At 49.7% G+C, this 26,265-nt stretch overlaps 1 protein-coding gene across 2 annotated transcripts in view; it reads right to left on the reverse strand.

Annotated features, from left to right (window-relative positions):
- Positions 1–25,953, reverse strand: part of TENT4A (terminal nucleotidyltransferase 4A) — a 48,107-nt gene extending 22,154 nt beyond the window's left edge. Inside the window, exon 1 of one of the 2 annotated variants that reach the window (XM_005604355.4) lies at positions 25,189–25,953. In XM_005604355.4, the coding sequence (XP_005604412.2) occupies positions 25,189–25,901 (713 nt within the window). In that variant the 5' untranslated portion in view covers positions 25,902–25,953. The remainder of the gene's footprint in view (positions 1–25,188) is intronic. The other variant, XM_005604354.4, reaches the window with a different exon arrangement.
- Between the last annotated feature and the right edge of the window lie 312 nt (positions 25,954–26,265).

The raw sequence follows: 26,265 nt of genomic DNA on the forward strand, positions 1-26,265 counted from the left end.
AGTGCTGGGACCTAAGTTTATCATGTTTAATCTTCTAAAAGAATCAAAGAAGAAACCTTCACCCCAAGCATGCTACCAATGCAGACAGCCACGAGTCCAGTTTTTAATAAATCCAAAAAAGTAATGTCATGCAACAGAAAAATGCAGATATTTTCCAAAATATCAGACTTCAAGATTCTGGGGTCAAAGTTTCTATCGTTTCAACAATTAGTGAGCACCAACTACACACACTAAGCATTTAGTCATTTCTCTTCCTGCAGCTCAGCAGGCACATTAAAGTTTGAGGTGTTACCTAAAATTTCCTACCATTTGGCAATGTTGTTAGCAGGACTAGATGTGTCAGGTTGGCGGATTAATGCCCAAACCAGGGAAGAGCCACGGGCGACCCAGGATGTCTAGGCAGCTAGGCAGGATGTGCCTGTAGCTGTCGCTGTCACTGTGGAGAGGTGTCTGGGAGGTAGCACTGGGCTCTTCATCAGAAGAGCTTGTGCTGCTGGTCCAGCATCACCTTCGGTGAGAAACTGGGCCTGTGAAGCACTAAGAGCACGTGCTCTGCTGCACCTCTTAGCACTGTTCTGATAACAACAGGAGTACAGAAATTCAGAGACATAATAACAAAGATATAGGCCTAGCATAATTAAACAATTGGCCTAAAGTCATGGAAAAATATCAAAGCTAGGGTGCTAAAATTCTATCCACATCCCACAAATTTAATGCATTAAAAGCATCTTCTACACAAGGCATTCCAATCTGCCAAAACATCACTGCAGGTCTGCACTGGCAGAGTAGAACGTACTGTCAACTTTCTTCTAAGTTGCGTGCACCTGAAATGAGAATGATATAAAACAGTCCCTTCTCTGCTCCCCAGGACTCCTGCCTGCCTCAGTCACCCTCAATGCACCAGGAAGGGAAAGAGCATGAAGAGAACCCTTGCAGTCTTCACAGACACCACCCAACCAGTGTAACACAGTGTCAGTTTTATCAGATGTCTGCTGACTTGCTCCACATAAGGGGGGGGGGGTGTCACCTAGCATTCCTACCCCCTCATATTTCAGGGGAGAGTAATAATGAGGTTGAGGCATGCCCACGTTCCCAGCTCGGGAAGTGATGCCAAGTGGAGCACACAAGCCTCCTGATTCCAGTGTCATGGTCCACCAATAAGATACACTAGTAATATACCTATCTGAAATGTGTATCAAATTGGATCTAAAAGTTAGCAAAAGCTGTAACAAGTATTAGATAGTAAAAGTACTTTTGCTTTGCCTTCTGGGGAGTACTGCTGGTGGACTGGCTGGACAGGAAGGCTCTGGCCAAGCCCCCTGGCCCTTCCTTGAGGCAAGCAGGGACCAGCAAGGCAGTGCCTGACCCCTGAGCCCCCGGACTGCACAGCTCTGGAGTGTGACTGCACCATTGGTGGAAACAACACAGGAAGGGCTAACAACCATCAGGATGTCTGGGAAGACTTGAAAAGCCCCTGCAGCTGCCTGCTCCTGCTGGGTGGGTTCTTCGTGGAACCCTCAAAGGGAGAGGAAGCATCCAGGGCTGAGCGAGGGGAACTGCTGACCAATGCAAGAAGAACTGAGAAGTCAGAGCAATTGAACAGAACCTGCAGGAAAGCAAGGCAGTGCCCCTGTCCCCAGCCACACCACCCCTCACCCTTCCTCCGCCCTGCGTGCTTCACTGTGGGGCGCAGGGATGGCTGGAGTCTGTCTGCCCAGGGAAGGTGCCCTCCAGCAGGAAAGGGCTCCCCTGCCCACTGCCTGATCTCCATTGCCACAACAGTGCTTGTTCGTGGTGAGTATCCAATCAACGTGTGAGGAAGGAATCAAGTCAAGTTTTGATAAAACAAATATTTTACCTAACCTTGTCACTTACCATCTACAATCCCTATAAAATGACATCAGAAATTAACATTCCAATGTTAATTCCAAGAATTAACATTTCCACTACACTGGATAGCTTCATTTGTTAACAGAAACCATTTAAATGACCAACTATTCTTTTAAAAATATAAACAGTGCTAAATAAAAAGTTTGGATTATTCTATACAACACTAACATTGCAAGTAGTTTTCATCACATTAAGAAACTGCATATTCTGATTACAACACCCTTTGAAAATTAAGTGCTATAACCAGACACCCAGCCACCAGCATTAGATACGACACAGGTCGTTTTATCAGTCTATTACTTCAGATCTGAATATACCGACACATTCAGTTCTCCAAAGTGATGCACAGAATTACGTCCTTGGAAAGTCTTGATCATTTCTACTCAAAAACGAAAATGAAGAAGTGCACTCTTCTGACATATCAAAACCTCAGAGGAATTTCACAGCTGACAAGATGTCTACATAAAAACCACACCCAAGTCTCCCTATCTATAGGCAATTTAGTCATTGTTATCTCTTAGAGCTCAATGTCAGTCTACTAGATCCAGTCTGAAATTAAGGAAATTTCTAGGCTGTGACCATCGTAGAAAAATCTCCTCTGTAACGGATCACAGAGGTGGTATCTCAAAACCAGCAGGAAACTGTGACTATCTAACGGCAGGCTCTGGGATGCTGCTTCAGGTGGCAGAGGTGTGGGCTGCCCACCCGGTGTGCTAAGAGGCCACACAGACTGTCCTCTCCTGCAGCTTCAGGCAGCCCCTGAGCCCTGCGGAAGCTGCTGGGAAACTTTCTCAGGAGGTTTCTTAAGGGAGAGTTCCTAGAGCGCTTTTGCCTTCCCCTCCCTCAGTCCTGGAGCGTTGATCCCCACATGGGCCCAAGACAGGCAGCCAGGTACGGAGGGAAGAAGACAGGCGACAGGGAGCTAGACCCCATGTGTTCAGCTCACCATTACTCCATTACTTTTGCTCTTTGTAGCCAAACCTAATTCCGACAGAGTAGCCTAAAAACAATGAAGTTGGATTCCTACCTTGTTCAACAGTTGAAAATATAATATATACAGATGCTGAGTTAAATTTTTTAAGTGAAAAACATCAAATAGAATTAGGAGAAAACCATGCGGAAGCATCAGCTATCTCAGATTTGAAGGAGGCCTTTCCAGACACCAACGAAAAACAACAATCAGAACCCAAAGACTGACAGATTCAAAGAAATTCTATCGAAAACATGCTGAGTGTAAACAAATTAAAAAGAAAATGCAACTGCATGTGGCAGCAAGCAGCAGCACTGACGTGCAGAAGGAGCAGGCCTCTCACGGACCACACAGGGAACTGGATCTGGCATACTCTAGGGTAAGCTCACCACTCACCAAAAGGCTGAAAAAATGCGTCCCTCTCTGAGCCCAGTAATTCCACTTCTGGACACCTATGCTATGAACCCTGACACACACCCAAGAAGCCATACGCATGCTCACAGCAGGGCGGCTGGCCCTAAAGAAACGGTCCCACAGGATGAGATGCTGTCCACTCATAAAGAAGAACCAGGAAGACGCAGGCGTGGATAAGGAAAGGTGTCCAGACAGACTGCCAGCATGGAGACAAATAAAAGCCAGACATGGGCCCACTTATCTATGAATGTCTGGCCCGCACATGTGTGTAAACACGTGAAAAGGCCACACGGCAGGGCAAACAGGGTTTCCCACCCAGGAGACTGGGAGGGTCTGGGAAAGAACCCCCACTGTCTACTCCAGATACTTTCCTACTGCTTGCTGTTTTGTTTTTTTATAAGAACAAACTCATTATATATATATAAACTAAAAAATGAAAAGGAAAAAAGATGATTATACATTTTAAAAGGAAAACAATTAAGAATGTACACAAAAGTTCACCCTTGAGAATCTTCATTACACCATTGCTTATATTACAACATTTGGAAATAACAGAATGTTAAATACAACACAGAAAAGTCAACTGTATTTCTAGATGATAGGATTACTTGTGATCTTTATATTCTTTTCACTTGTGTGCATTTTCTAATTTTAACAATGAATACAGCTTCCTTAATTTACAAAAAAAAGGAATATCAAGTCAGCCAGGCTTCCAAACCCCTAATGCCACTTCGCATCCCACCTCATAGAAAGCAGCGGGCTTACAGAGCAGGATCAGTGTCTCTGGGTACAGGTAATGACACCAGGCCCTAAAAGCCAACACAAGTGAGGACACACAGACTAAGGATGCGGCCACAAGGAGAGGAGAGATGGGACCCACGTGTTCTCCAGCAGGGGCTCACAGAACCTCCTAGGATGATGGACTGTTCGGTAAGTGTGGCTGTTGAGCACTTGAAATGTGCCTAGTGCAACTGAGAACCTCAATTTTTAATTTCACTTAATTTAAATCTAAATAGCCATGTGGGCCTAGTGGCTACTAACTCAAACGGCGCAGTTCTGGCTGCTGCTCCCTTAATTCAACCTGAGACAGCTGAGCAGCGCTAACCTCAACAGAAAGCTGACACATGCAGCCCACAAGAACACATTTCTTGAGGTTTTTCCGAAGTGGACGAATGGGCTCCCACCTCTCCCAGAGGCATGGCAGCCTAGGAAATAAGAGGAGGCTCCCCCGAGGGAGGCCTGACCCACGGGCCCAAGAGGAGCACACCCTCCCCCACCCACACCCTCTCCAACGGGAGACCAGGTCAAGACAGTACGTCCTAAGGCTCTCTTCTCCAAATTTTCCCTGAAATAAACACTTTAAAATCTTAGGGCTAAATGTGGACAAATAAGAGCCACGTCTGTCAAAGTGAAGCATTATAAGTCTTGATATAAACACATACTTTCTGCTAGATTTACAAAAATATGGTTTAATAGCTTAACAAGATGTTAGTAACAATAGTGCCTGATTAGGGCATTTTCCAAAGTAACCGATGTAACTGTGGAACTGAGCAAAGACTATTCTTCCATCATCACTAAAATGCACTCATTTTTCCTTAACACTTTAACGTATCTGAAATTGGGATGCATCTTTCAACCAACGGCTGAGCACAGATCCGTTTAAAATTAAACGTCTTCTCTCCTCATGGAACATTTCAAAGTGGCACGTCTTTTATGGTCAACTGATCTACAGGAAGTTGTCTGTATGAAGTTTATACTTCTGACCAACAAAAACGACAATTTCAAACGGTCAATCTTTTTCAAGCAATGGCACGTCAGATCCAACAACTAGGGAATCAGAAGTTGACCATAAGGCATCTTGAGGAGGCAGCAAGAGTGACAGGGAGGACTCACGGGGATGTGAGGCCTATCCTGAAACTCCCCAGCTATGTGGCCGTGAGCGAACTCTGGAAAACTCTGTACAACACAAACTTCCAACTGAGCTGAGGAGCCGAGCGTACACGCTGCTGTGAGGTCGAGAGAGAAGGACGGGGGAGCAGAGCTTCCGACTGCCTGGTGGTGGCAGCTTTAGCCCCATCCTAAGTTGTGTCATCAGTCTGGGCATGCACAGCAGGAAAGAAGGTTTGTTGTCACGTGAACAGAAGGAGCACTGCAAGCAGTGGGACGTATGGACGCAGCCCGCCTGTGATGGCCTGTCTCTGAGAAGGGGACACTGAGACACTCCAGCAGTGGCTACTGGCCCACACAGATCAGGTGCAACTCTGAGATTCAACTTGGAAGGATCTCAGATTGACGCATCACAAGGGAGCAAGCCTAGAACGATTCATTTTCTAGTTAAAGAAAGATGGAAATGGTGAGACCAGAATTTTCAGAGAATTTTAGTTTTAATCATGAAACTACTACAGAACAGACTTCTGAAACATTTTCTAGTTTACTTTTACACTAAATATTAGAAAACAAAATTCTTTGACAAAAGGCATTTCTCATCTACAATCACTCTAAAGGGTCCAAACCCCTTCAGAAGGTAACGACCGACTTCTCGATTTTTAGTACATTTCTCAAATTAATTTCTGCTTTCAATACCAAATATCAAGATCAGCAACGTTTGGCATCTAGCTTAGTATCTGTTTTATGGTTGCTGTAAATATTTATGAAATCCAACTCAATGAGCTATTTTAAAGAATGAAAGACCAAATATTCAGTTAGAGAACCAAACTATCTAATCAGATAGCTAATAAAGCTATCGATGAAAACAGATGACCTATTGGAGGATGAGTTTTGATTTCAGAAGCTAAGCTGGCAGGGTCTCAGGGTTCCCAACTTTATCCAAACCTGAATCAAAGCCGCGAGGAGCCGGTGGGCTCTGAAGGCGTGCCAGGCAAGGCAGCCCCACCCCTCCCTGGGTGCTCAGCCTCCCCACCAGGAACACTTGGCATCCAGGCCCACTCCCAGCACAATCTCTAAGTTGTTCAAAGGTGACTTCATTGTACTTGACCAAGGGGGACAGGCAGATGTGCCGCAGCAGGTAAAGGACATAAAGAAACAAGGGGCCTGAAGCGAGGACAACGAAATGTACTTAAAATAAAACAGAGTGGAAAGAAAAGGGGCAAAAGTGGTTAATGATGCTGGTCTGCAAGGGGGCGTACCGCAGTCTGTCTGTCCCCTGGACTTTCAATCCCCTGGCTGCTTCTAAGGAAAGTGACGGTCAGAGGCCAGAGTTCATTCACCGCTTTCTTGAGGGAAAAGAGAAGCCAGATGAATAAAGGAACCTCCTCCCATGTGGTTACAAGAAGTGTAGGACCTGAACCCACTAAATACGAGCCGTGCTCTGAAGCGCTAACATGCCCAGCTTTCCCAGCTCACTCTCAACACTGGTCCCTGCAGTCCCCAACCCTCCTGCTAACCATGTGTCGCGGTGTTTAAGTTAACATCCTCCATGAACCTGGTCAATTCTATACGCTTGGGGGAAACCAGGCTTTTCCATCCCAATGTAAAATGGAATAGAAAATACTAGAAATTGTCTTCAACTGTCAATTTATTCTCTCCCTCCAACTTTTCTTAAAACCTTCAAAAGCCTTGAAAAGCCAGTGGTTTCTCAGAAACTGGAGCTCCCTCCCCTCAGCTCCACAATGTTCACTGTCAGCATTTTTGCCAAAAACAATGCCTTAGTGAAAGTATTTGGAGGTGACTACTGGAGGTTCCCCGATTTTAAAGCAGGCTTTGATGCACTCACAGCGAGGCGATGGATTCAGGCTTCACCCCGCTGGACAGACAGGCCTGAGTTAGCATCCCTCTCTCCACTACCTGGCAAGAGCATGCTGCTAAGCGAGTGGCAAGCGTGGACGTCACAAGGGCATGAGCGAAGCACTTCCAGCTTTGGCGGGGATGATCCTCTTTTAAGTTCCTGTTTACTGATACAGTTAATGAGCTAATTATAAGTCATCTTTAATTACATTACAAGGCAATTAATATCTGCACCAATTAGAAAACCTTGAATCAGGCTTTCAAAGGTTATTATTTTTTTTTAATCTAAGTGCAAAAGTGGAAGGAAACTAAATGAAACTGCAAATTAGAAACCTCCCATGTTTCCAGAGAGTTCCTGATGTTAACGTGGCAGCTGCTAAGCCGGGGCTCTCATCAGCCTGCCTTCAGAGCCTGCACCTCAGCTTCTTGCCACTGGGTCAGAGGCCTACTGTGCACCTGTCTCTCTTCAGAGGGGCTGTGGACAAAGCTGCACAGCTTGTGGTTTCAAAATGTTAATGGAAGAGTGAGGCCTTTGGGAAAAGCTGCTGCACAGGAGGGGCCTGAGAGCTAAGCCAGAGACAGGAGGAGGAGCAGGCAGGAACTGGGGTGGGAGGGCAGTGCTGCTATGGGGCAGGCCAAGGCCAACCCAGGGTTAAAAAGGCTAAGACCAGGGCCACCTCTGTGTCCTGGTGGTTAATTTCACCATGCTTTGCCTCAGTGGCCTGGTTTTGCAGGTTCAGATCCCAGGTGCAAACCTACACCACTCATCAGCCATGCTGTGGTGGTGACCCACATATAAAACAGAGGAAGACTGGTACAGATGTTAGCTCAGGGCTAATCTTTCTCAGCAAAAAGAAAAAAAAAAGCTAACACCAACCAGCATTCACAAAATAGCCAGGACAGAAGAGCTCTGCAGTTTTAGAATCATCAATGCAGTGACTGTGATGCATGCAAATTCAGCTCCCAGCAAAAGTGGAGCTTTCTCCACTCCTTCCCTCCAAGACCCCTCCTGGGATCAGTCACATTGAACCCTGGCCCAGGGAGATGTCCAGGGCCTTTCAGAACCTAATCTGAAGGCAAGCAGAGGGAATGACACCCTTCCACCCTAGCAGAGCAAATGCAACACCGTAAACGCCAAAAGCCCTGGGGCCACTCAGAGGCCAGAGAACCACACAATCTTCTCTTCGCCACAGAACAGAAAACCTGGAGCTCAGATATCAGCAGCTTACAATTAAGCCACGGCAAAAGGATTTAATCTAATGCCTTTCTTCTGAACCAACTGCTGGAGAAGAAAAGACGTGCTGATACGGTTTCTATACAGAGAACTCCGGTGAGGCACCAGAAGCTTCCCAGAGAACAGGAAGAAGCCAACTGCACATTTCAGAGACTGAGGGTTAGAACTCCTCAGAGCCATCATTGTGCCCTTTGCATTACAACCCAAGAACCACCCAGGTCCAAGCTGGAGCAAACCAGCAGGAAGCACCCCACCTGCGCAGCACATCCTCACCCATCGTGGGCAAAAACGACCAAAGGGCCTCAGCCTCCTGACGCCGGTGTCCTAAGAAACCCACAACGCAGTCCAGGACCCCCGACACTCTGGAAGAGCTCACGGCGGGGAGAGCTGCTTGGGCTCAAGAGGAGGCCAAAAAGGCACCGCGCTGAGCCGCGTGTGCTGGCTCCCTCCTGCGCTGGCTCGGGCCACTTGCCACCCGGCCTTGCATGGCAGCCACAGCACAATTACAGACCACTGAAGGCCACCTCCAGGGTGCTCAGAGGGAACCAGACCCAGGGCCTCGAGCCTTGCCTGTGAGCTCAAGCAGCTGGATCACTTTTGAAATGAAAAGAGCTGTATTTTCTGTCATCTTTCCAGAGATCCTTACCATCAATGGGAAGGTGAGCTGGGATAATCTCTTGAGGCAGCCTGACGTTAGAGTCTGAAAACATTAATTCTCTGGCATACGACAAAATACCATCCACATTACCAGCATTTTCATTACAGCCTCCCAAATGGTCTTGGAAGCTAATACTATTGTCTCCACTTCACAGATGAGAAAACTAAGTATTAATCAGACAGTTGGTAACTGGCCCAAGATCACACAAGCAGGACTCAAACCCAGAGCCGTGTAGCTCTCGACCTTGAGCGTTTAGCCACACAGCTAGGAAGTCACATTCAGGAGGTGACCTGACATACAGAAACACGTGTGGAAAGTCAGTGTGGGCCCTTTACAAAGAGTGAAAGTTGTAAACATAACTAATTATTTAGGAAATACCGTACATCCATACAGTATTTAAAAATTGTGTGAAAGAGCCTTTCAGGGACAGGAGGAACCACTATTTAGAATTAGATTTAACAAAGAAATACAAAATGACACCTTTGTGACATATTTAAAAGGAGCATTAAAAATAACAAAGATATGTTCAAGTGTTAACAAGAAAATGATGGGTAGTTTCTTTTCTGTCTTTTCCAAATTTCTTCAATAAGTGCATTATTGCTTTTATAATCATAACCAAAAAAAAGTGCTATCATTTCAGCTTTACTAACTGACACTGACTTCACCTCCAAAGGTCAAAGGGCAGACGACAAGTGTGCTTAAGTCTTCTTTGAGACTCTGGCCTTCTTCAACCTTCACCTTAAGGCAAATCAGCATGGGCTTTTCCTTCTGGCTCTGTCACAGCCCCCAGGCGAGCCAGGCCCGGCATCTTGGAGGTCCTGGGAGCTACTCCCGTGACTCTGCTCAGCTCCGAGGTCCAGCAAGGCTAAATGGCTCCTTCATCACTCAAGTTCTGGTTCTAGTGCCACTCCAAGTCACTGGTTTAGGAAGCTACCCCAGAATGCAGCATACATCCCCCCAAAAGACAGGGCTCCTTAAAAAACTACCCCACAATCCAAGAAAAACCTCTGCAGCTGCAGAAGACTAAACCCAGACGAGACCTGTGTGAGGAAGAGGTGTTCTCACAAGCACCCCAACTCTCTCCGGCCACACCACACCAGGTACAGCTAACAAGCTTTCTCTACTGGGCCAGCTCTCCCCAAAGGCACGGCTGCTGGAGGGCTGTGTTGAGTAGGACTCTGAGGCTGCATTCAGACTCAGTACGAAAAAACTTAAAATTCATTAGTGATACTATCATATCAATATTCTTTTTATTAGCTGACGTTTACCACCTGCTTGCTCTGTCCAGGCACGTATGACACACTTCACTGAGCATGATCCTGACAACCACCATCATCCCCCATTTTCACACATGGCTGAGGGGTCAACCACCTGCCTGGGTCCCACGTCTGGTGTGAAGAGCTCAGGCATCGCAGCACTTCAACAGCTGCCTCAGCTCCTGGAGTGTCCCGGCTTCCATCAGTCACCGCCCGCCCCCCCGCCTAACCTCCCCACGTCCGCTTCCTGCAGACCTCTGGAGCCCCCACACTCCATGGCCACCGAGTTCAGTTGCACCTTCCCCACTGGCTACTTGGCTGGCCTTGACCACTCAGCAGTGATGTCAGACATGCTCAGCCTCTCAACGGAGCCAGTGCCCTGATGGGACAAATCGCCCCAAAGCCCCTCAGGGCAGGTAAGCCTCTGTGTGCGTGTGCCCGTCAGGGCAGGTAAGCCTGTGTGTGTGTGTGTGGGTGTGTGTGTGGGTGTGGGGGTGTGTGTGTCTCCGTGAGACCACCTGACAGAGGACATGCCGATCATGTTCCATGTCACCAAGACTGGAACAGCACTTGGTAAAGCCTAACGGTGTCCAGTCCCATGCGGCCCACAGTTGTGCACACAGTGGGGACTCATCACCTTCCAGGCGCCAGTGCACCGCGGCCACACAAGAGCCAGGTCTACCCTGCACACCAGTGCATTAACATGCCTGAGAAGTCTACTGTACTCAAGGCTGTTTAACTTGGTTGTATCCAAAGGGAAGTCTGATCTACAATATCAGAAGAATACACACTAATGTAACTGTTAATTATCATAATTTACTTTCCAGTCAATCAGCCAGGAATTTCTATCTAGTCTAAAGGAGGAGACAAGTCATTGGTACCAATTCTCCTTAGTATGAACCAGACATGTCACCTCCTAAAGTCTCAGGACAGGGGTTCAGGGGTCCTGGCTCAAGAGAGCAGGACAAGCACAGACCAACCTCCCAAGGCCCCACTAAGAGGACAGGTAAAAATTTTAAGGAAAAACACAGCACAACAGTACTGGGAAATCACCAAAAATTGATAGGAAAGAATGTAATGGATCCATGGGTTTAAGTCAATATCGAAGTAGCGAAAGCAGATGTGACTCACTATTCTACAGATATCTACTGCAAGCCTACTGCGTGGCAGGCTCTGCTCTGACATGACCACAGAGTAACGAGCAAGACAACAGAAAATAAGGCCCTTGCTCTCGCTGAGTTTATGGTGGGGATGAGGAGGCATGGAGAGAGGAGTGAATAAATAACCAAAATAAACCAAGAAAGTATAGCATGCTGTGCAGATTCCCAGTGGTGGCCCACGGCTGTCTACGTGGCTACTTAGGTTGGGTGGACAGGTATGGCCTCCTGAAGAGCTGGTACTGGAGCCAAGAAGCAGGGCAAGACGAAGCCAGACATGCAAACATCACGGGACAGTATTCTGGCAGAAGGAAGAGCGAGCTAAAGCCCCCAAGGCAGAGATGAACTTGGAAGGCTCAAGGACCAGAGAGGAGGTCAGCATGGCACAGAGACCGGGGGAGCCCGAGTCTGAGCTCCCAGGAGTGAGAGTCGTCCATCCCCGAATGGGCCAACTTCACAGCAAACAAGAGCACCAGGCTTCTGAAAGGACAGCAAGGACCAGCCAGAAGAACTGAGCCCTGAGAAAGCTGAAATGCTTCAGGAGCAGACGACAGGCCCCAAAAAAGGTGGCCCACCGACTCCCCCTAAGCCTCTCCTGTCCACCCAGGCGCCGTCAGGGCCCAGAGGGTCAGCCTTTCAAACCTGCAGCCTGGGCTGAGAGTTCTCAGGTAAGGTGGAGAGGGCTCAATGAACATACGCAGGCTACATCAGCGCAAAGACAGCCTATGAGGTCGGCCCCGGCAGGGGAGGCAACCCCGTAAAGAAGCCAAAGCTAAAAAAAAGAAAGAAAAGGAGGAACCCAGTACAGAAGAACTCACAAGTTGCAGATCAGGAGAAACCCACTACAGTGCCTTGTTCTATGGGAAACCTTGGTAAGAACATGTCAATAAAAGCAGGGTTAAAAGATGACAAAGAGCAACTTGAGAGGCCAGGGGAGCTACTGTGCTAAGGGACAGACTGAGAACCAAAGCAGGAAGAGCCTCTTTGAATAAGACGGACAGAGAGGAAAAGAAAATGACCCCGTCATCCAAGTAGAGAAGCTCAACGGGGAGGGACAGAGACACGCCCATCAACAAGATGAAACCAGCAGTGTGTGGAAGCGTCGACAGAGGACCACATCCCTAAAGAGAAGGCAGAGTCCAGTCTGTGGGTGGAAGGGCAGCTGTGTCCAAGAAGAACTCACACCGGGGCCGATGCTGAGACAGACACTGCAGAAAGGATGGGGCCTGGACGAGAGAAAGGCTTCGGACAGGCAGTTAATCAAAATAAAGCCCCTTCACTGAAGGGGGAATTGGTCTTGCCTCAGATTTGTCCACAACACTCAAAGCCAGAGACACGGGGCCCATGCAGAGGCTGCGAGGCAGAAACCTGTGATCCAGGCGCACAGCAGGCTTCAGGGAATATGGCGCCAATTAGCTCTTATTTAAAAACTTGACTAAACACACACAGGACGACACTGACAGCGGCTCCACATGCAGACGCGGTGAGTAAGTCGAAGGACAAGTCCGATGGCTGCCTGGGCCCCAGGCGGCTCAGCAGGCTTCGGTGCGAGGACCACAGGCACCCTTGCGGCAGTGGAGCAGGGTGCAGGGTCAGAGGCAGAGGAGCACTGACTGCCGAGGTGCGAAGGCGGTGCTGACCCTGCAAAGCTGACAGCACACAAAGGCAACAAAGACCGCACTGCACCTGTAAGCTCCGTGAGGAAACACACACCCCCAGTGAAGCCCACCAGAAACATGGGCTACACAGAGAACATCGAAATCCAAGGAGTCCCTGTGAGAGTCCTGGTGCCAAGCATGAAGTCCATGTAAACACAGAACCAACACTAATCAATAGTAAACAGTGGGGTCCTGTGTTGAGGCAGGATTCACAGAATCGTCAGGAATCTGGACCACTTGGGGTCAGCTCTGCCCTGCTGCTTTCCAGCTACGAGAACTTGCAGGACCCTCACCGGCTCTGTGCCTCAGTTTCCTCATGTGAAACACAAGGATGCTGATGCCACTGCCCCACATGGCACTGTCAGGAGGACTTCATGAATCCAGACGGAGTACTGAGGATATGGCCTGGCCCTCAGTAAGGGCTCAACAAATGGCAGTGATTATAACTACAGAACAAAATACAAATGCTGAAGTCATGGTGACAAATAACACAATGCAAATCAGGAGGTGGGAAGATAGAGAAAAGTCTTAGCCTGCTTGGGCTGCTGTAACAGGATACCATAGACAGCGCAGCTTAAGTAACAGACACGCATTTCTCCCAGATCTGGAAGCTGGAAGATCCGGGTGCCAGCACAGTTGGGTTATGGTGAGGGCCCTCCTCCTGGATGCAGCCGGCTGCCTGCTCTCCGTGTCCTCACATAGCGGAGAGCAAGTGAGCTCTGGCCTCTCCTTACAAGGGCACTAATCCCAGGATGAGGCCCCACCCTCACGACCTCCTCTAAACCTAATCACCACCCGAAAGCCCCATCCCCAAACACCATTACGCTGGGGGCTGGGGCTTCAACACACGAACCTGGGGGGACACCATCCAGTCCATAGCAAGAGCCAAATCTCCACCCTACATAGCAGCAAGCAAATCAATAAGGTTTCATTAAAACTTTCATGGATTTTTTTTTGCACTTTGCTACTTAAGTTTTTTATCATCTTTTTTATGTTCTTAGACTCAGTGATCTCTCTCAGAAACCAGTAGTTCCATCTGAGGTTGAACATTACTTTCACTGGCAAGTGAAATTAATAACTTAGTAAATTGTATTTAAAGACAACATGAATTGTCATGGAAGTCCTGCTGCTGCTCAACCCACGTGTGCATCCACACACCGGCTTAGAGAGAGGCCTGCAATGGTGGTCACCAAATCCCACTCTGGTTCCTTCTGGGGGGTGGGACTGATGACTCTGAAGCCTTCTACTTTTTTTAATACCAATCTGTTTTATGAAAACAATTATCATTATTTAAAAATCAGCCTAAAGCCCACTTTAGAGAAATTATCTCTAACTTTAAAGGGATTAGCACACCCAATGGTAAGAGGCATGGCATCACACAGAGGTGCTCACACTGGCCACCTACAGGAGCCACTCGCCAACTGTGGGGCAACAGCACCAGGGCCTCTGCTTGGTTTGTGAGATCCTTCTGGGAGGTCAGGGCAAAGACACCCATGTTTGGGGTACCTGAATTGTTCAGAGACTGGGCAGAGTGTCATAGTGACATCCGCACCCCCTCCTGAGCTGTCATCTCTCCACCTGGAGCCCGGAACTCACCGTACCTCAGTGTTCTCTTCCTATCACTATGCCTCTTGGACAATTCCCGCTTTGCTCCCCGTGTCCAGTGGTTAGAGAAAGTCTGTGGCACGCATCTGCCTGGGCTCCCATGCCGGCCCTGCACCTACGGCCACCTCACCAAGCCTCACTCCCTCTTCTGCACTGTGGGAGGACAAAGGCCACTGCTTCTCCTGGGAGGGCCACGGGTGCTGCACGAAGGGGCGAGCACTCGGCAGGGCCAGCAACGACTATTACTGTGATGAGTGCTGAAGACCACTTGCTTGACAGGAACAAAGGAAAAGCTGAAGCACCCACCTGCAAAGACAGGCTCCGAGGACAGTGAGCCATTGCCCCAACCACAGGCCTTTCACTTCCTATAGTCTTACTCTAAAACCCATCCTAAAAAGGCCCTTTTTACTCCTAAGCTTCAGTTCATTCCAAGACTTAACCTGTGACAATTCTTTGGAACTTGGTCTCAGTTCTATATTTTTATTTCTATCCATCATGCTTGTATGTAGGTTTGTACGTTAGTCTCTTGTGAGTCAGTCTTTGATAGAGGCACAAACTTCAGATAGATTCACCATCTGTTTTTTCCCATGATAATTTAGGGCAATACTTTAGAATTTCTTTGCATTTAAAAAGCCACACAAGGTATCCTCTTTTATATGTTGGTCACCATTTTGAGTTGTCTTCAATTTTTAAAAATCTGTTTGCTTAAATTTAGCCAAGACACCTATAACCAAAATACTCTTCATTATGTTGCACTACGGCTGCCATCTCTGCAAATTCACCAAGTTCTTGCTTCCCGCTCTTAAGTGCACCAATTCCCTTCTTGGGGAGACGGGGGAGGCAAGAACATGGGCCTTCTCGTCAAGCAGGCCTGCGTCCGGGCCCCAGCTCTTTATTTTCTAGCTGCACCTTGGGAAGATGCTTACATCTACCAAGGCTTCATTTGTCTCTCTTTCAAATGAGTTTACTGTTGAGAAGAACTGGGAGAACACAGGTTCTGCACTGAAGGCAGTGCCTGACACCAAAGAGGCGGTCAGCAAACGCTCGCTCGGCCTGCTTTTGGTCTTTCAATTGTCTTCAGACAAACAGCACCTCATCAAATGCTCCATTTTTCATAGACTGCAACTTCTAAGAACAATCCAGATGGCAGGACTCCTGCTCCCTCCCCCACAACTCCCCTCCAGGCCACTTCTAGAATGTCTCAGGAAAGCAGGGACTTCAGTGTACTCCAGTAGCAGGACTGGCTGCCTGTCCCCGTCCCTCATTGCTCCCCCCTCTCCAGCATCTTTGTCATTTGACTGTCAAAGTCCTACAGGAGGACCTAGGTTCCTCCTCTCGCCCAATCCGCTCTCTCTGTAGGAAAGCAGAAAAGCAACTGGCCCTCTAGGGACACATTTAAATCAGGTCTGCAGAGTGAGGTGCTGACTCCCCCCCATCCCATCCCCACGCCTTGGGACTGTCTCCTCACTTCACACTGCTGGCAGCTCCCACCGGCAGCGCTGGACTGACATTTCCAAGGGCAGCATGTTCTGCCAGACCACGCTGGCAGGTCTAGGCTTCGGTTTCCTGAGTGATGCTCCCCACTTCACGGGCCTGCTGTGAGACTCAGGGAGGAAACGCATGCAGAGAGCCGAGTCCCACAGAGCCCCAGGCACTGTGAGCCACTGTGGCTGCTACTGCCGCTCAAGTGAGGACACTGCCCAGCCGGGAAGAGACTGTCGGGCACGTCACTAACCCGGTGTGCAGCGTTGAGCCCCACCATCTCCACGCTGCACTGGACACTGAGCCGGGAGCCATTCCACGTTCCACTCCACTGTGAGCCTACTTCATGCTTGATGTGTTATTGAAACAGCAGCCCTCTGAAAAGGATTTACACTAGAAACTCAGAAACACAATTTCTAGAGCTTTCCAGTGGTACCTTGCTGAGTGACACAGCTTTGGCTGTTGTTTGAATTTGGATTTATTTAGACAACAATTCTTGAGTCATACACTGTGTTCTGAATGAAGAGTCTAAAGTTACTCCCGTTTTGTGCTGTCCTGACATAAGGCTATTTACATTTTAATTAAAGTTCAGTTCCTCAGTCGCCTTAGTCACATTTCTACTGCACTGGACTCACGACACCAGCGCTCTGCCCTCCTCACAGGCGCGCTAGCGGACGGTGCTGCTCTGGTCGGTGCAAGGCGCCCTCCCGCACTCGTTTTCTCCACTATGCACAGAACACACGTGAGAAGCTGCAAAGAGCTCCGAGAAATAACACAACATCCACCCCTTCTACTATGCGAACAGAATGACAACAAAATCCTAAATGACTTTAAACAAGTTATTTATGGCAACAGCCACCTGATAAAATATATCAGGAGTACCAGTAAAGCTCTGGGAAGAGAAGATTCTTATTTAAAAACTATAGAACACACACTTAGGCATCATTTAAATGTTTAAAGATAGAAAAGTCTGTCTTGTTCAAAGGGAGAGGGTATTTCTGCAGCATCAGACTGGCCTCCAGCGGCCCACAGCCTTCCCAACAGACTCAGGGCTGCAGTCTCTAACAGTTTCTCCAAGAGAAAAGTTTTGGCCTGAGAGGCAAAATTGTCTGTATTTTCAAAAGCCAAGCAAAATGCTTTTTCTGTCCAGTTGGCCACAAGAACCACCTAATTTTTGGTTTCCATTTCCTCAGAGAGGAGAGGAGAAAAGAAAAGGAGTGGCCTTTCTAATTCCTGAATGACAATTCACACAATGTCCTCTCTCCTTTATTTAATATGCCCTGGGAGGCAGATATCATAGGCCCTGCGCCACAGGTGGAGAAACTGAGGCTCAGAAGTCAGAACCCAGGATGAAACTAGCCAAAACCAGACCTGTGAACCAGGCTACGTGAGTGCACAGTGCAGACTAACTGAGCAAGCTCAAGGCCCTGCGCAGGCCTCCCATGCCGAATGGATGCCAGCCGGAGGGCCAAAGCCAAACACAGGAGCAAGCTGACTTCTCATGCCCTTAAACTCCTGCATCCGGGCCTTCATTCAGAGCCCAGGAGTTCATGAATGTCAGGATCGCCTGCAATCTCCCTCAAACACAGAAAGATATAAACCACTACATCCAAATGTGATCACTGAGAAAATTCACCCCCACCTGAACCCACAGGAAGGTCTGAATGGCTGTGCAGAGCAGCTGATTTGGGAACTGAAAAGAGCACAAAGCCACAATAAAGCATGTTGCTGATAATCAGACATTCCTCACCACGGGAAATCCGAACCGCTCCCTCCGGTGCACCCTGTCTGCGTGGAGGCGGATGAGCTCAGCGCAGGGGCCACGGGGCCCAGAGGGGGATCCAGCCTCCAACGCCTCTTCCTTACCAGCACATGGAGCACACGCCTCTGAGCCCAGCACATGCGAGAACCAGTCACAGGACACTCACCAGGTGGCCAAATGACAGGAGATTTATCTTCAGACTTTTCCGAGTTTTCTAACTTTTCATGGTTAGGTTTTAATTTCATAAGAAGAAAGACAGACCACTTACAACTAAATGGGGATGCCTTTCAAACACAGTATAGAAGTTTTTTGAGTGTTTTCTGCTTCTCCATTTATTATTGCAAGGTATAAAACTGGTTTAACCACACTCTTCAGGAAAGCATGCAGATAAATTGCAATAGATTTTACTTTATTCTGCACTTAAATAACTTCAGAGTTAGCAATCAAATCTTTAAAAATCCTAAGACAAACAACAAAAGTTATCTATAGCATTTGGTTTACTTAAACAACGTAGACCTGCCACCCCTCACGTGCTCATCTAAGCTGGCAGATCCTCTTTCTTTCTTTTTCTTTCTTTCTTTCTTTCTTTCATCCATCCATCCATCCATCTGACATTTATTTGGCAGCGGCTAGCATGGGCTTGGCGCTGGGAATGCAGGCTAAGATGCAGCTCCTCCTTCCCTAAGGGGATGCAGGAGAGCAGTGGCCAGTTTTCTAAGAGCAGCAGTACCTCCTCAGGAAAGGACAGAAGCAAGAACGTGTGGCAGTCTTCTTGCTCCTCCTGCAGGAGGCACAGTGGTCTGAAGAGGGGGTCCTAGGCAAGCCCCCACCTGCATTATCCTGGGCTGCAGAACAAGTGGTGTGGGGTCCTGTAAAGCAAAGACGGACTGCTATCTACTTAGAACTGGATTCCAGAGGGAACCTGGGAGGGTCACCAGCCACCCCCCACCCCCACCCAGCATAGGAAGGACACCTTTCCTAAGCCGGCCAATGCATGGTACCTCAAAAACAGGATTTTTCAATCACTGTAATTTCCACGTATTCACTCACATGGCTATCATGTAAACTTTTCTTAGATGACTTATTTTAAGAACAGTCTAGATGGGAGAGGGGCAGAAAGGCACTCACAGCCATAGTCACTCTGGTCGCCACTGAGTCCAGTGGTGACAACCAAGCCAGAGGACAGGAGCAGCAATCTGCAAGAGTCATCATGATGGGCTGGAGTCCAGTCAAGGGAGAGAAGCGTTGGAAAAGAAAACGACAACCTCTTCATCACCTGTTTCCCCATGACAAGGAAGTCTACCTACAGGAGAATGCCTGCAGGTGTGGCAGGCAGCCCCCAGAAGATTCCACACCCTAATCCCTGACCCTGTAGCCATGATGAAATCATCACCACTCCCATGAACATACTGTATGATTACATGTCCTTAAGATAGACAGTGACCTGGGTGGTCCTGACCCAATTACATGAACCCTTAAAGCCGAGGGCTTCCTCCAGCTAGCAGACATGGACAGAGAGATTCAAAGCACCATTGCCGGTTTGAAGATGGAGGAGCCAAGCACTGCCAGTAACTTTAAGGAGCTGAGAGAGGCCCCAGCTGGTGGCCAACAAGGAATCAGGGACCTCAGTCCTACAACCTTAAGGAACTGAACTCTGCCAATAACAGGAATGAGGTTGCAAGAGGACCCTGAGCTCAAGCCAAGAATGTAGCGGCAACACCTTGACTCCAGCCTGGTGAGAGCCTGAGCAGAGAACCCTGCCCAGCATGCCCAGCCTTGGGCCCACAGAAACTCGGAGACAATAAATGAGTGTTGTTTTAAACTGCTGAGCTTGTGGTCATCTGTTACACAGCAACAGAAAACTAGTGCAGCCCAGAAATCTGAGAGTAAGACGTTTAATTGTAGTATAAATCCCAAACTGTTGGGGAAATGCACCCCTGACCACTTGGGATGCGTATTTGCACTGGGGCAGGGGTCTCAGGCATCTGCCCCGATTCCCAAGATCACCTACTTGCCCTTACTCAGATGCCACATTCAGCAGCCTTCTGAGAGGAGAAACCCCTAACAAGCTGACCAGAGCCTTCCAGACGGGCCTCTCCACAGCCACTGGAAATTTCCAGGTGACACTGTGGCTTACACAGTCTCCTATGAATCTAGTTAGTATGATTCTGTCACCCCACTCCCATTAACCAGCATTCTGGCTGAATTATCAAAATCAAGTTTCTGAACTTGAACATCACTGGTTTTTTGTTTATTTGGTTTTTACTACAACCTTCTTTTACTCCATAACTATAAAACCAGATCCTAGAGCCAGCCCTGATGGCCTAGCGGCTAAAGTTCGGTGCTTTCACCGCTTCAGCGGCCCAGGTTCGGTTCCCAGGCGTGCAACCACACCACCCAACTGCCAGTAGCCATGCTGTGGTAGCAGCTCACATAGAAGAACTACAAGGACTTACAACTAGAATATACAACTACCACTGGGGCTTTGGAGAGAAAAAAAAAAAAGAGGAAGATTGGCAACAGATGTTAGCTCAGGGTGAATATTCCCCAGAAAAAAAAAAATCAGATCCTAAACCGTAATGACCTAATCAAAGAACAAAAAGTCCTCATTTTCTAAAGATAACTGTTATCCTTCCTCCCATAGGCCACCTACATGAATCCACTTAAAATGAGGACCAAAATTTCCTATTAAGTAGTGATCAAAAAAAGGTCTGAGACTTTTCCTTCAAATACAAATCTCAAAACTATGAAAAACTTACTTTTTACTTTAAAACATTTATTTGAAAATTACCTGAAAAAGCACTAAGTCACAACATGCATTACTTCTAAGAAGCAAATGGCACTGCCTTTCTATGAAAAGCTCACAGCAACTAGAGGGGTCTGCCTTACCCCACAATGACTTCTACAGCATGAGCATTAAGAAGGTCGTCTTTTGCAAAAACATTTGAGGCTTCCAGTTTTCCAAAAGACCCCCCCCACACATATCTCCAGCCTATTTAATACTCCAGTCCTCCTTTCCCAAAGTGTCGGTCCTGCCCTCCTCGTCGGCAGCCCCTTCACCAAGTATCGGCAGTCCTAACTTTGCCCACCCTTGTGTGTCAGTCGCGGTGTAACTGTCCCCAACTCCATCACAGCCAGCCTCTTACGCTGGATTTTCAGTTCCACTCTGCGGAGAGACTGGCCATGGTACAATGGGCAGGAACAGCGATGCTATTATAGAGCAAGGAGGAGTGTCTGAGCGGGAGCTCATTTCATAAATGGTCAGTGCGGCAGCAAACACGGGCATGGGGCCATCATTCCTACCTCCCTTAGACCTTTGGCCCAAGTGTGCCACCACCACCTTTTCAGGCAGATCTCACAATAACCTCTCCCATGTGTCCCGTGACGTTTACGGAAAGAGATAAGGATGAAAGAAAGACAACTAGTGAGATGACAGCAGGCCCTGCTGGGCTTTTTCTTGTGCCCTCCCACCTGGTCCCCATAAGAATGCACTGGGAGAGCTCACATTTGCTCTACTTTAGAGAGTGCCAAGTCAGGCTGGAGCCACAGAGGGAGAGCAGGGATCCTGGATGCTCCTTCAGGCTCTGACTCCCTCAGAAGAGAGCGAAGAGAACACAAACGGAGTTCGAAAGAACCCACACCCAGAGTCCTGAGGCTCGTGGCTGACCGCGTCCCATGAATAACGTCTGCGACGGTTTCTCACAAACTTCAGAAAAAGAACGGAATTTTCTTTGGGGGAACAGATGTCAAAATATTAAACACTGTCAAAGGACCTGCAGAAAGGACGCTGCATATGACGGCTGCAGCATGCTTCAGAGGACAACCTGGGAAAGGCCGAACCCTGCACTGCAGCCTGGTCAGGGCCCGGGACGGCGGGTGTCAGCCAGGGGCCTGGGGGCCTGCCTCCTTCATTACGCTCTTCCTGGGGCTCTACAGGTTACCACTAAGGATGGGGCAAGGTATCTGAGGTCCACGCTTCCGCCCTCACTTCTGCAGAACTTTTCTTTACCTTTAACCTGAGGAGGCTTCCGAAGCTGCTGAGACTGACCAGGGCCAAGTAACAAAGCACTGCTGGGTCAGGAGGGGAAGAAATGCAAAAGAGGCAGCAGTCAGAGGCCAGGAGATGCAGGGCCCGCGAGCCTGTCCACACACCTGCCTGCAGCTGCAGGTCAGAAGCCCAGGTAGACAGCACATCTCACACTGTTCACACTGTTCACACTGTTCCCAAAACAAAAGTTTGAGACTTCAACGAAAAAAATGGAAGAACTAGGGTCAATGGCAGCTCCAAAGCAAGCATTTCACTTTCTCCATTCCAAAGGTTCTGGCACTAATCACTATCTTCTCTCACCTGCTTTTTCTTCATCTTACTCAAAGAGGAAAGCAGACTGGCACTCTCGCAAGGCCAGGCCACCAGGCAAAGTTTCCAAGGGCAGGAACCTCCTCCTCAGAAAAAAAAATAGTGCAGGCTGCTGTATGGGCCACCAGGCAAAGGCCCAGCTGGGTTCCATTGATGCTACTCAAACTCCCGCCACACCAGGCAACTGTTTATCCTTCCTTGAGGACTGCAGACAGTCCTTCCAGAAACGCCTGTCCTCGGACTATACAGTAAGTCCCTACAGCTTCTCATCAATAAGGTCCTTTTCTATTGGCCAGGCCAGGCTCTTTTTTCTCAGTTCTTTCCCTTTCTAAGGCACAAGCAAAAGACACTTTGGTGGCCTTCCCCATCACTCTGGGTAAGACAGACCTATTTCTTGATTCCAAAAGGTTAGGTCCAATAAGCCTAGCAGGTCCATGGAAACGATCCTTAAGGACACCGTCCTCCTCTAATCATAGGCATGGCTCAACCGCTACTCGATTTACTACTTTCTCCTCTCTGTCCCCCTGAAACAGCAGTCTGCTGGAGGAATGGGGAGTGGTGAACCAAGCAGAGGGCACCCTACCCTTCCAGGCACCAGCAGGCAATCCTAGCAGGTGCCTCCTCTAGACCAAGATGGCCGAAAGCAGGTATTCTGAGGGCAGTACACACCTCCCAGAGACAGGAAAGGAAGGGTGGCCAGCAAAAGAGAAAACAGGAGCATTAACATGAGCATCCCTGCCAGGATCCCACATTAGGGGGGTTAAATCACAGACCTCCTGGCTGCCTCAGAGCCACTCTTAGCCCCATAAGACCACTAAGCTGGATTCTAACAGGCCGGCAGTGGGGTGCGGTAGGACCCTGATAGAGAGGGAGAGCAGCCCCCAGGCAGGGCCCAGAGCAGCAGCACTCTGGAGATGTGCTGAGTTTCAGGATTCAGTCTTCAGCGTAAGGAGGATAAGGGAGGTGCCATCACAGGGTTCCAACAGGGTGAGACTAGACCAGACCTGCTGGTGACAAGATCACCCCACTGGCAATGCTAGGAAAGGCCCAGAGGCGGGCGAGAGTGCATGAAAGACGACCACCTCAGGCTATGAGGCACCTCCACTAGAGGTGACCACAGTCCGCATGAGGGTGACAAGGATGAAGTACAGAGAGACTGGACACGATGTGATGAAATGCAGGAGACGAGAGAGGGGGAGAGGAGCGAGATCTGCACACCTGGACCAATGGTGCTCATGCGTGCTGGGCAGGCAGCACTCACAAGGGAGGACCAGGTTATGGGTCAGGATCATGAGACTGTGCGACTCCCACACCAACCCCTCCCCAGACCATAGCAAAGTACCTGGCAAGCAATGGACTCCTTTATTAAGAAAAGCAACACTGAAGCCTGCTAGAAACCTATGAGTGAGCTCCGAGAGGCTGAGCGATCGAGTGCTGTGCACAAGTGCACGACGCTGCCACTGCCAAACACTCATGAAAGGAGGAGGCAGGGCTCTGGACTGTCTGGGCACAAAAATGCTCTAGAAGTGAAGACCGCTTGTCTATTTTCCTAGTGCTAAGACGCAGAGCCAATTCCAGTTACGTGGCAGGCTGAAAACCTGCAGGTGTCCCCCAAAAACTCTTACGTATAATGTCATACATCAAGAAACTGCTCTCCACCGCTTCTTCTCAGAAAGTTCTACAAGTAAGAACTGGAGGGAGAGAGGGAAGAGGAGACTGGACTGGGCCCCTGTTGGGTCTGAAGTGCATGCTCAGGCTTCAGGGAATTTACAAAAGTAACAGTTCTACTGGAAACCAGGTGCAACAAATTGCAAAACATGCAGCCATTACCGTGTATCACACTTTAAAACAGTATCAACTTAAGTGTTTTCTAACATACTTCAAAAGAGAATAAACAGACCTCTAAAAAGAGTTACTTTAAGAAGTAATCTCAACATTTAGCAATTGTGGCATTTGTAGGACTCCAATGTTTGTAACAACTCTAACACCCTGGGAAATCCTCAGGTTCTGTTTGAGTCAGCATGCAACTGTGCAAGGGGAAGTCTATGATTTAAGCCCTGAAATACTGACAGAAGACCTAAGCACAAATGCTTTGTTTCTAGTGCTCAGAAAAGCTCAGTAAGGCAAAGGAGCCGGGTAGGTAGCATTTGTACCTGAAAAGCCTCACCTGGGCCTGCTCCAATCCAAATACACACACCCACATTTTCACCAGTCCTTGCTGTCTGTAATTGCACTAAACTTAAACAGAATTTCTAATCCCTTGTATTTGATGTGAAAATACTTAAAGACGGCATCTTCCAAAAACTAAGTATGTGCTACAAATATTTTTATTTAAAACGGTAAAAAAAAAAAAAAAGTTTAACTGGTTTTAAAAAAATTTGCATATGATGCTTTTCATGTTAATTTCAGCACAAAATTTAATCATAACATACCAGCCCCCTCCCAAAAAAAGCCACTTCTAAATTCACTGCTGGTTAGATTGCATCACTACCAAAAACCTAATCACGTTTCTAAAGGATTTTCTTAAAATAAAAAAAAAAAAAACAGTTAACATTTAACCAATATTTACCTTTATCCAAGTTCCTGGCAATACTAAAACAGTCTCCAACTTAACTTAAAAACGCCACACCTTTCTGCAGGCTACTTTGACAAAGGGTCCCTAACTTGTCTTGGGGGAGGGAAAGTATCCGATCTCCCTTTCTAGTTTCAAGAGGCAGAGAAGGGAAACTTCTGCACGAGTCGGACTCAGCGGCCCTTTCTTGCCCTGTTCCAGAATCCGCGCATATCACTCGTTTATAACAGGAGTTTGAAATTTCCAAAGATAAAAATAAATAAAAAGACACCCCAGGGCAGAGCCGGATCGTGGCCTCCAACATCCATCCGGGAATTACGAACACCCAGAGGATGGCCGAGCGCCCGGGGCACCCACGGCGGGGTCCGCGCACCTGGCAGGGAGGGGCGCGCGCCCCCCACCCCGCGCCCGGCCCCCGCGCGCACTCACCCCTGGATGCCCGGGCTGTAGGCGCGGCTCTTCCACGGCGTGCCGGGCCGCGGCGCCTGGGGCCCGGGGCCGCCCCCTCCGCTCAGCGCGGCCGCGCGGCTGCCCGACAGCAGGTAGTTGAGGCCGTACGTGCTGGCCTTGTTCTCGCGTTTCCGGCGGCCCGGGTGGAACTGGTGCGGCGGCGGCGAGCCGGCAGGCGCGGGCCCGCGCGGCCCGGGGTGCCCGTTGGCCGCGCCCGGGGCGCTCGGCGGGCCGTCGGCGAAGTGGAAGAAGGCTCCCCCGCGGCCGCCGCCCGCCCGGCCGAGCGAGGCGCTGCTCGAGGACGACGACGAGCAGCCGGGGCTCTCGGTGCCCGACTCGGCGTTGGACGAGGACGACGACGACGACGACAGCGACGGCGACTTGTGCAGGCGCCGGGCGCCCTCGGCCGCGGGCCCGAGCGCCGTCAGCAGCGCGGGGGGCAGCGCGGCGGGGCCGGGCGCGGGCGGCGGAGGCGACGCGGCGGGCAGCGCGGGCCCCGCCAGGCCGCCGCCGCCCAGCCCGGCCGCCCCCGCCGCGGCCGCCGTGTCCAGCGCGGGCGAGTTGAGGCAGAAGTAGGACGCGAAGCCGGAGCCGCCGCGGCCCACGCCCTGCGAGGTCTCCCAGATCTGCATCCACAGGGCATTGGCCGGCCCCTTCTGCTCGGGCTGGATCCAGGCCACGCGCGGATCCATCCACGCGCCGCCCCGCGGGCCCGCGCGCCCGCCCGCCCCGCCGCGGCCCCGCCCCCGCCGCGCCCCGGGCCCCGGCCGCGCCGCGAGCGCACGGACGGACGGACGGGCCGCGGGCGGGCGCACGGCGCGCGGGCGGGCGGACGGGCCTGGGCTGCGGCTCCGGCGGGCGGGCGGCGGCGGCGGCTCCCGTCGGGGTGGCGGCGCGGGGCGGGCGCGGGCAGGCCGCGGCGGTCGGCTCGGGCCTGGCGGGCTCCCTCAGGCGGCGCGGGGCTGGCACGGGGGCCGCGGCGGCGGCGGCGTTCCACTCCGGCCGGGGGGAGAGGCCATCGGAGAGGGGCGGGCGGCCGGCCGAGGGGGCGGGCCC

Source organism: Equus caballus, chromosome 21 (genome assembly GCF_041296265.1).
Source record: "Equus caballus isolate H_3958 breed thoroughbred chromosome 21, TB-T2T, whole genome shotgun sequence".
NCBI classification, from domain to species: domain Eukaryota; kingdom Metazoa; phylum Chordata; class Mammalia; order Perissodactyla; family Equidae; genus Equus; species Equus caballus.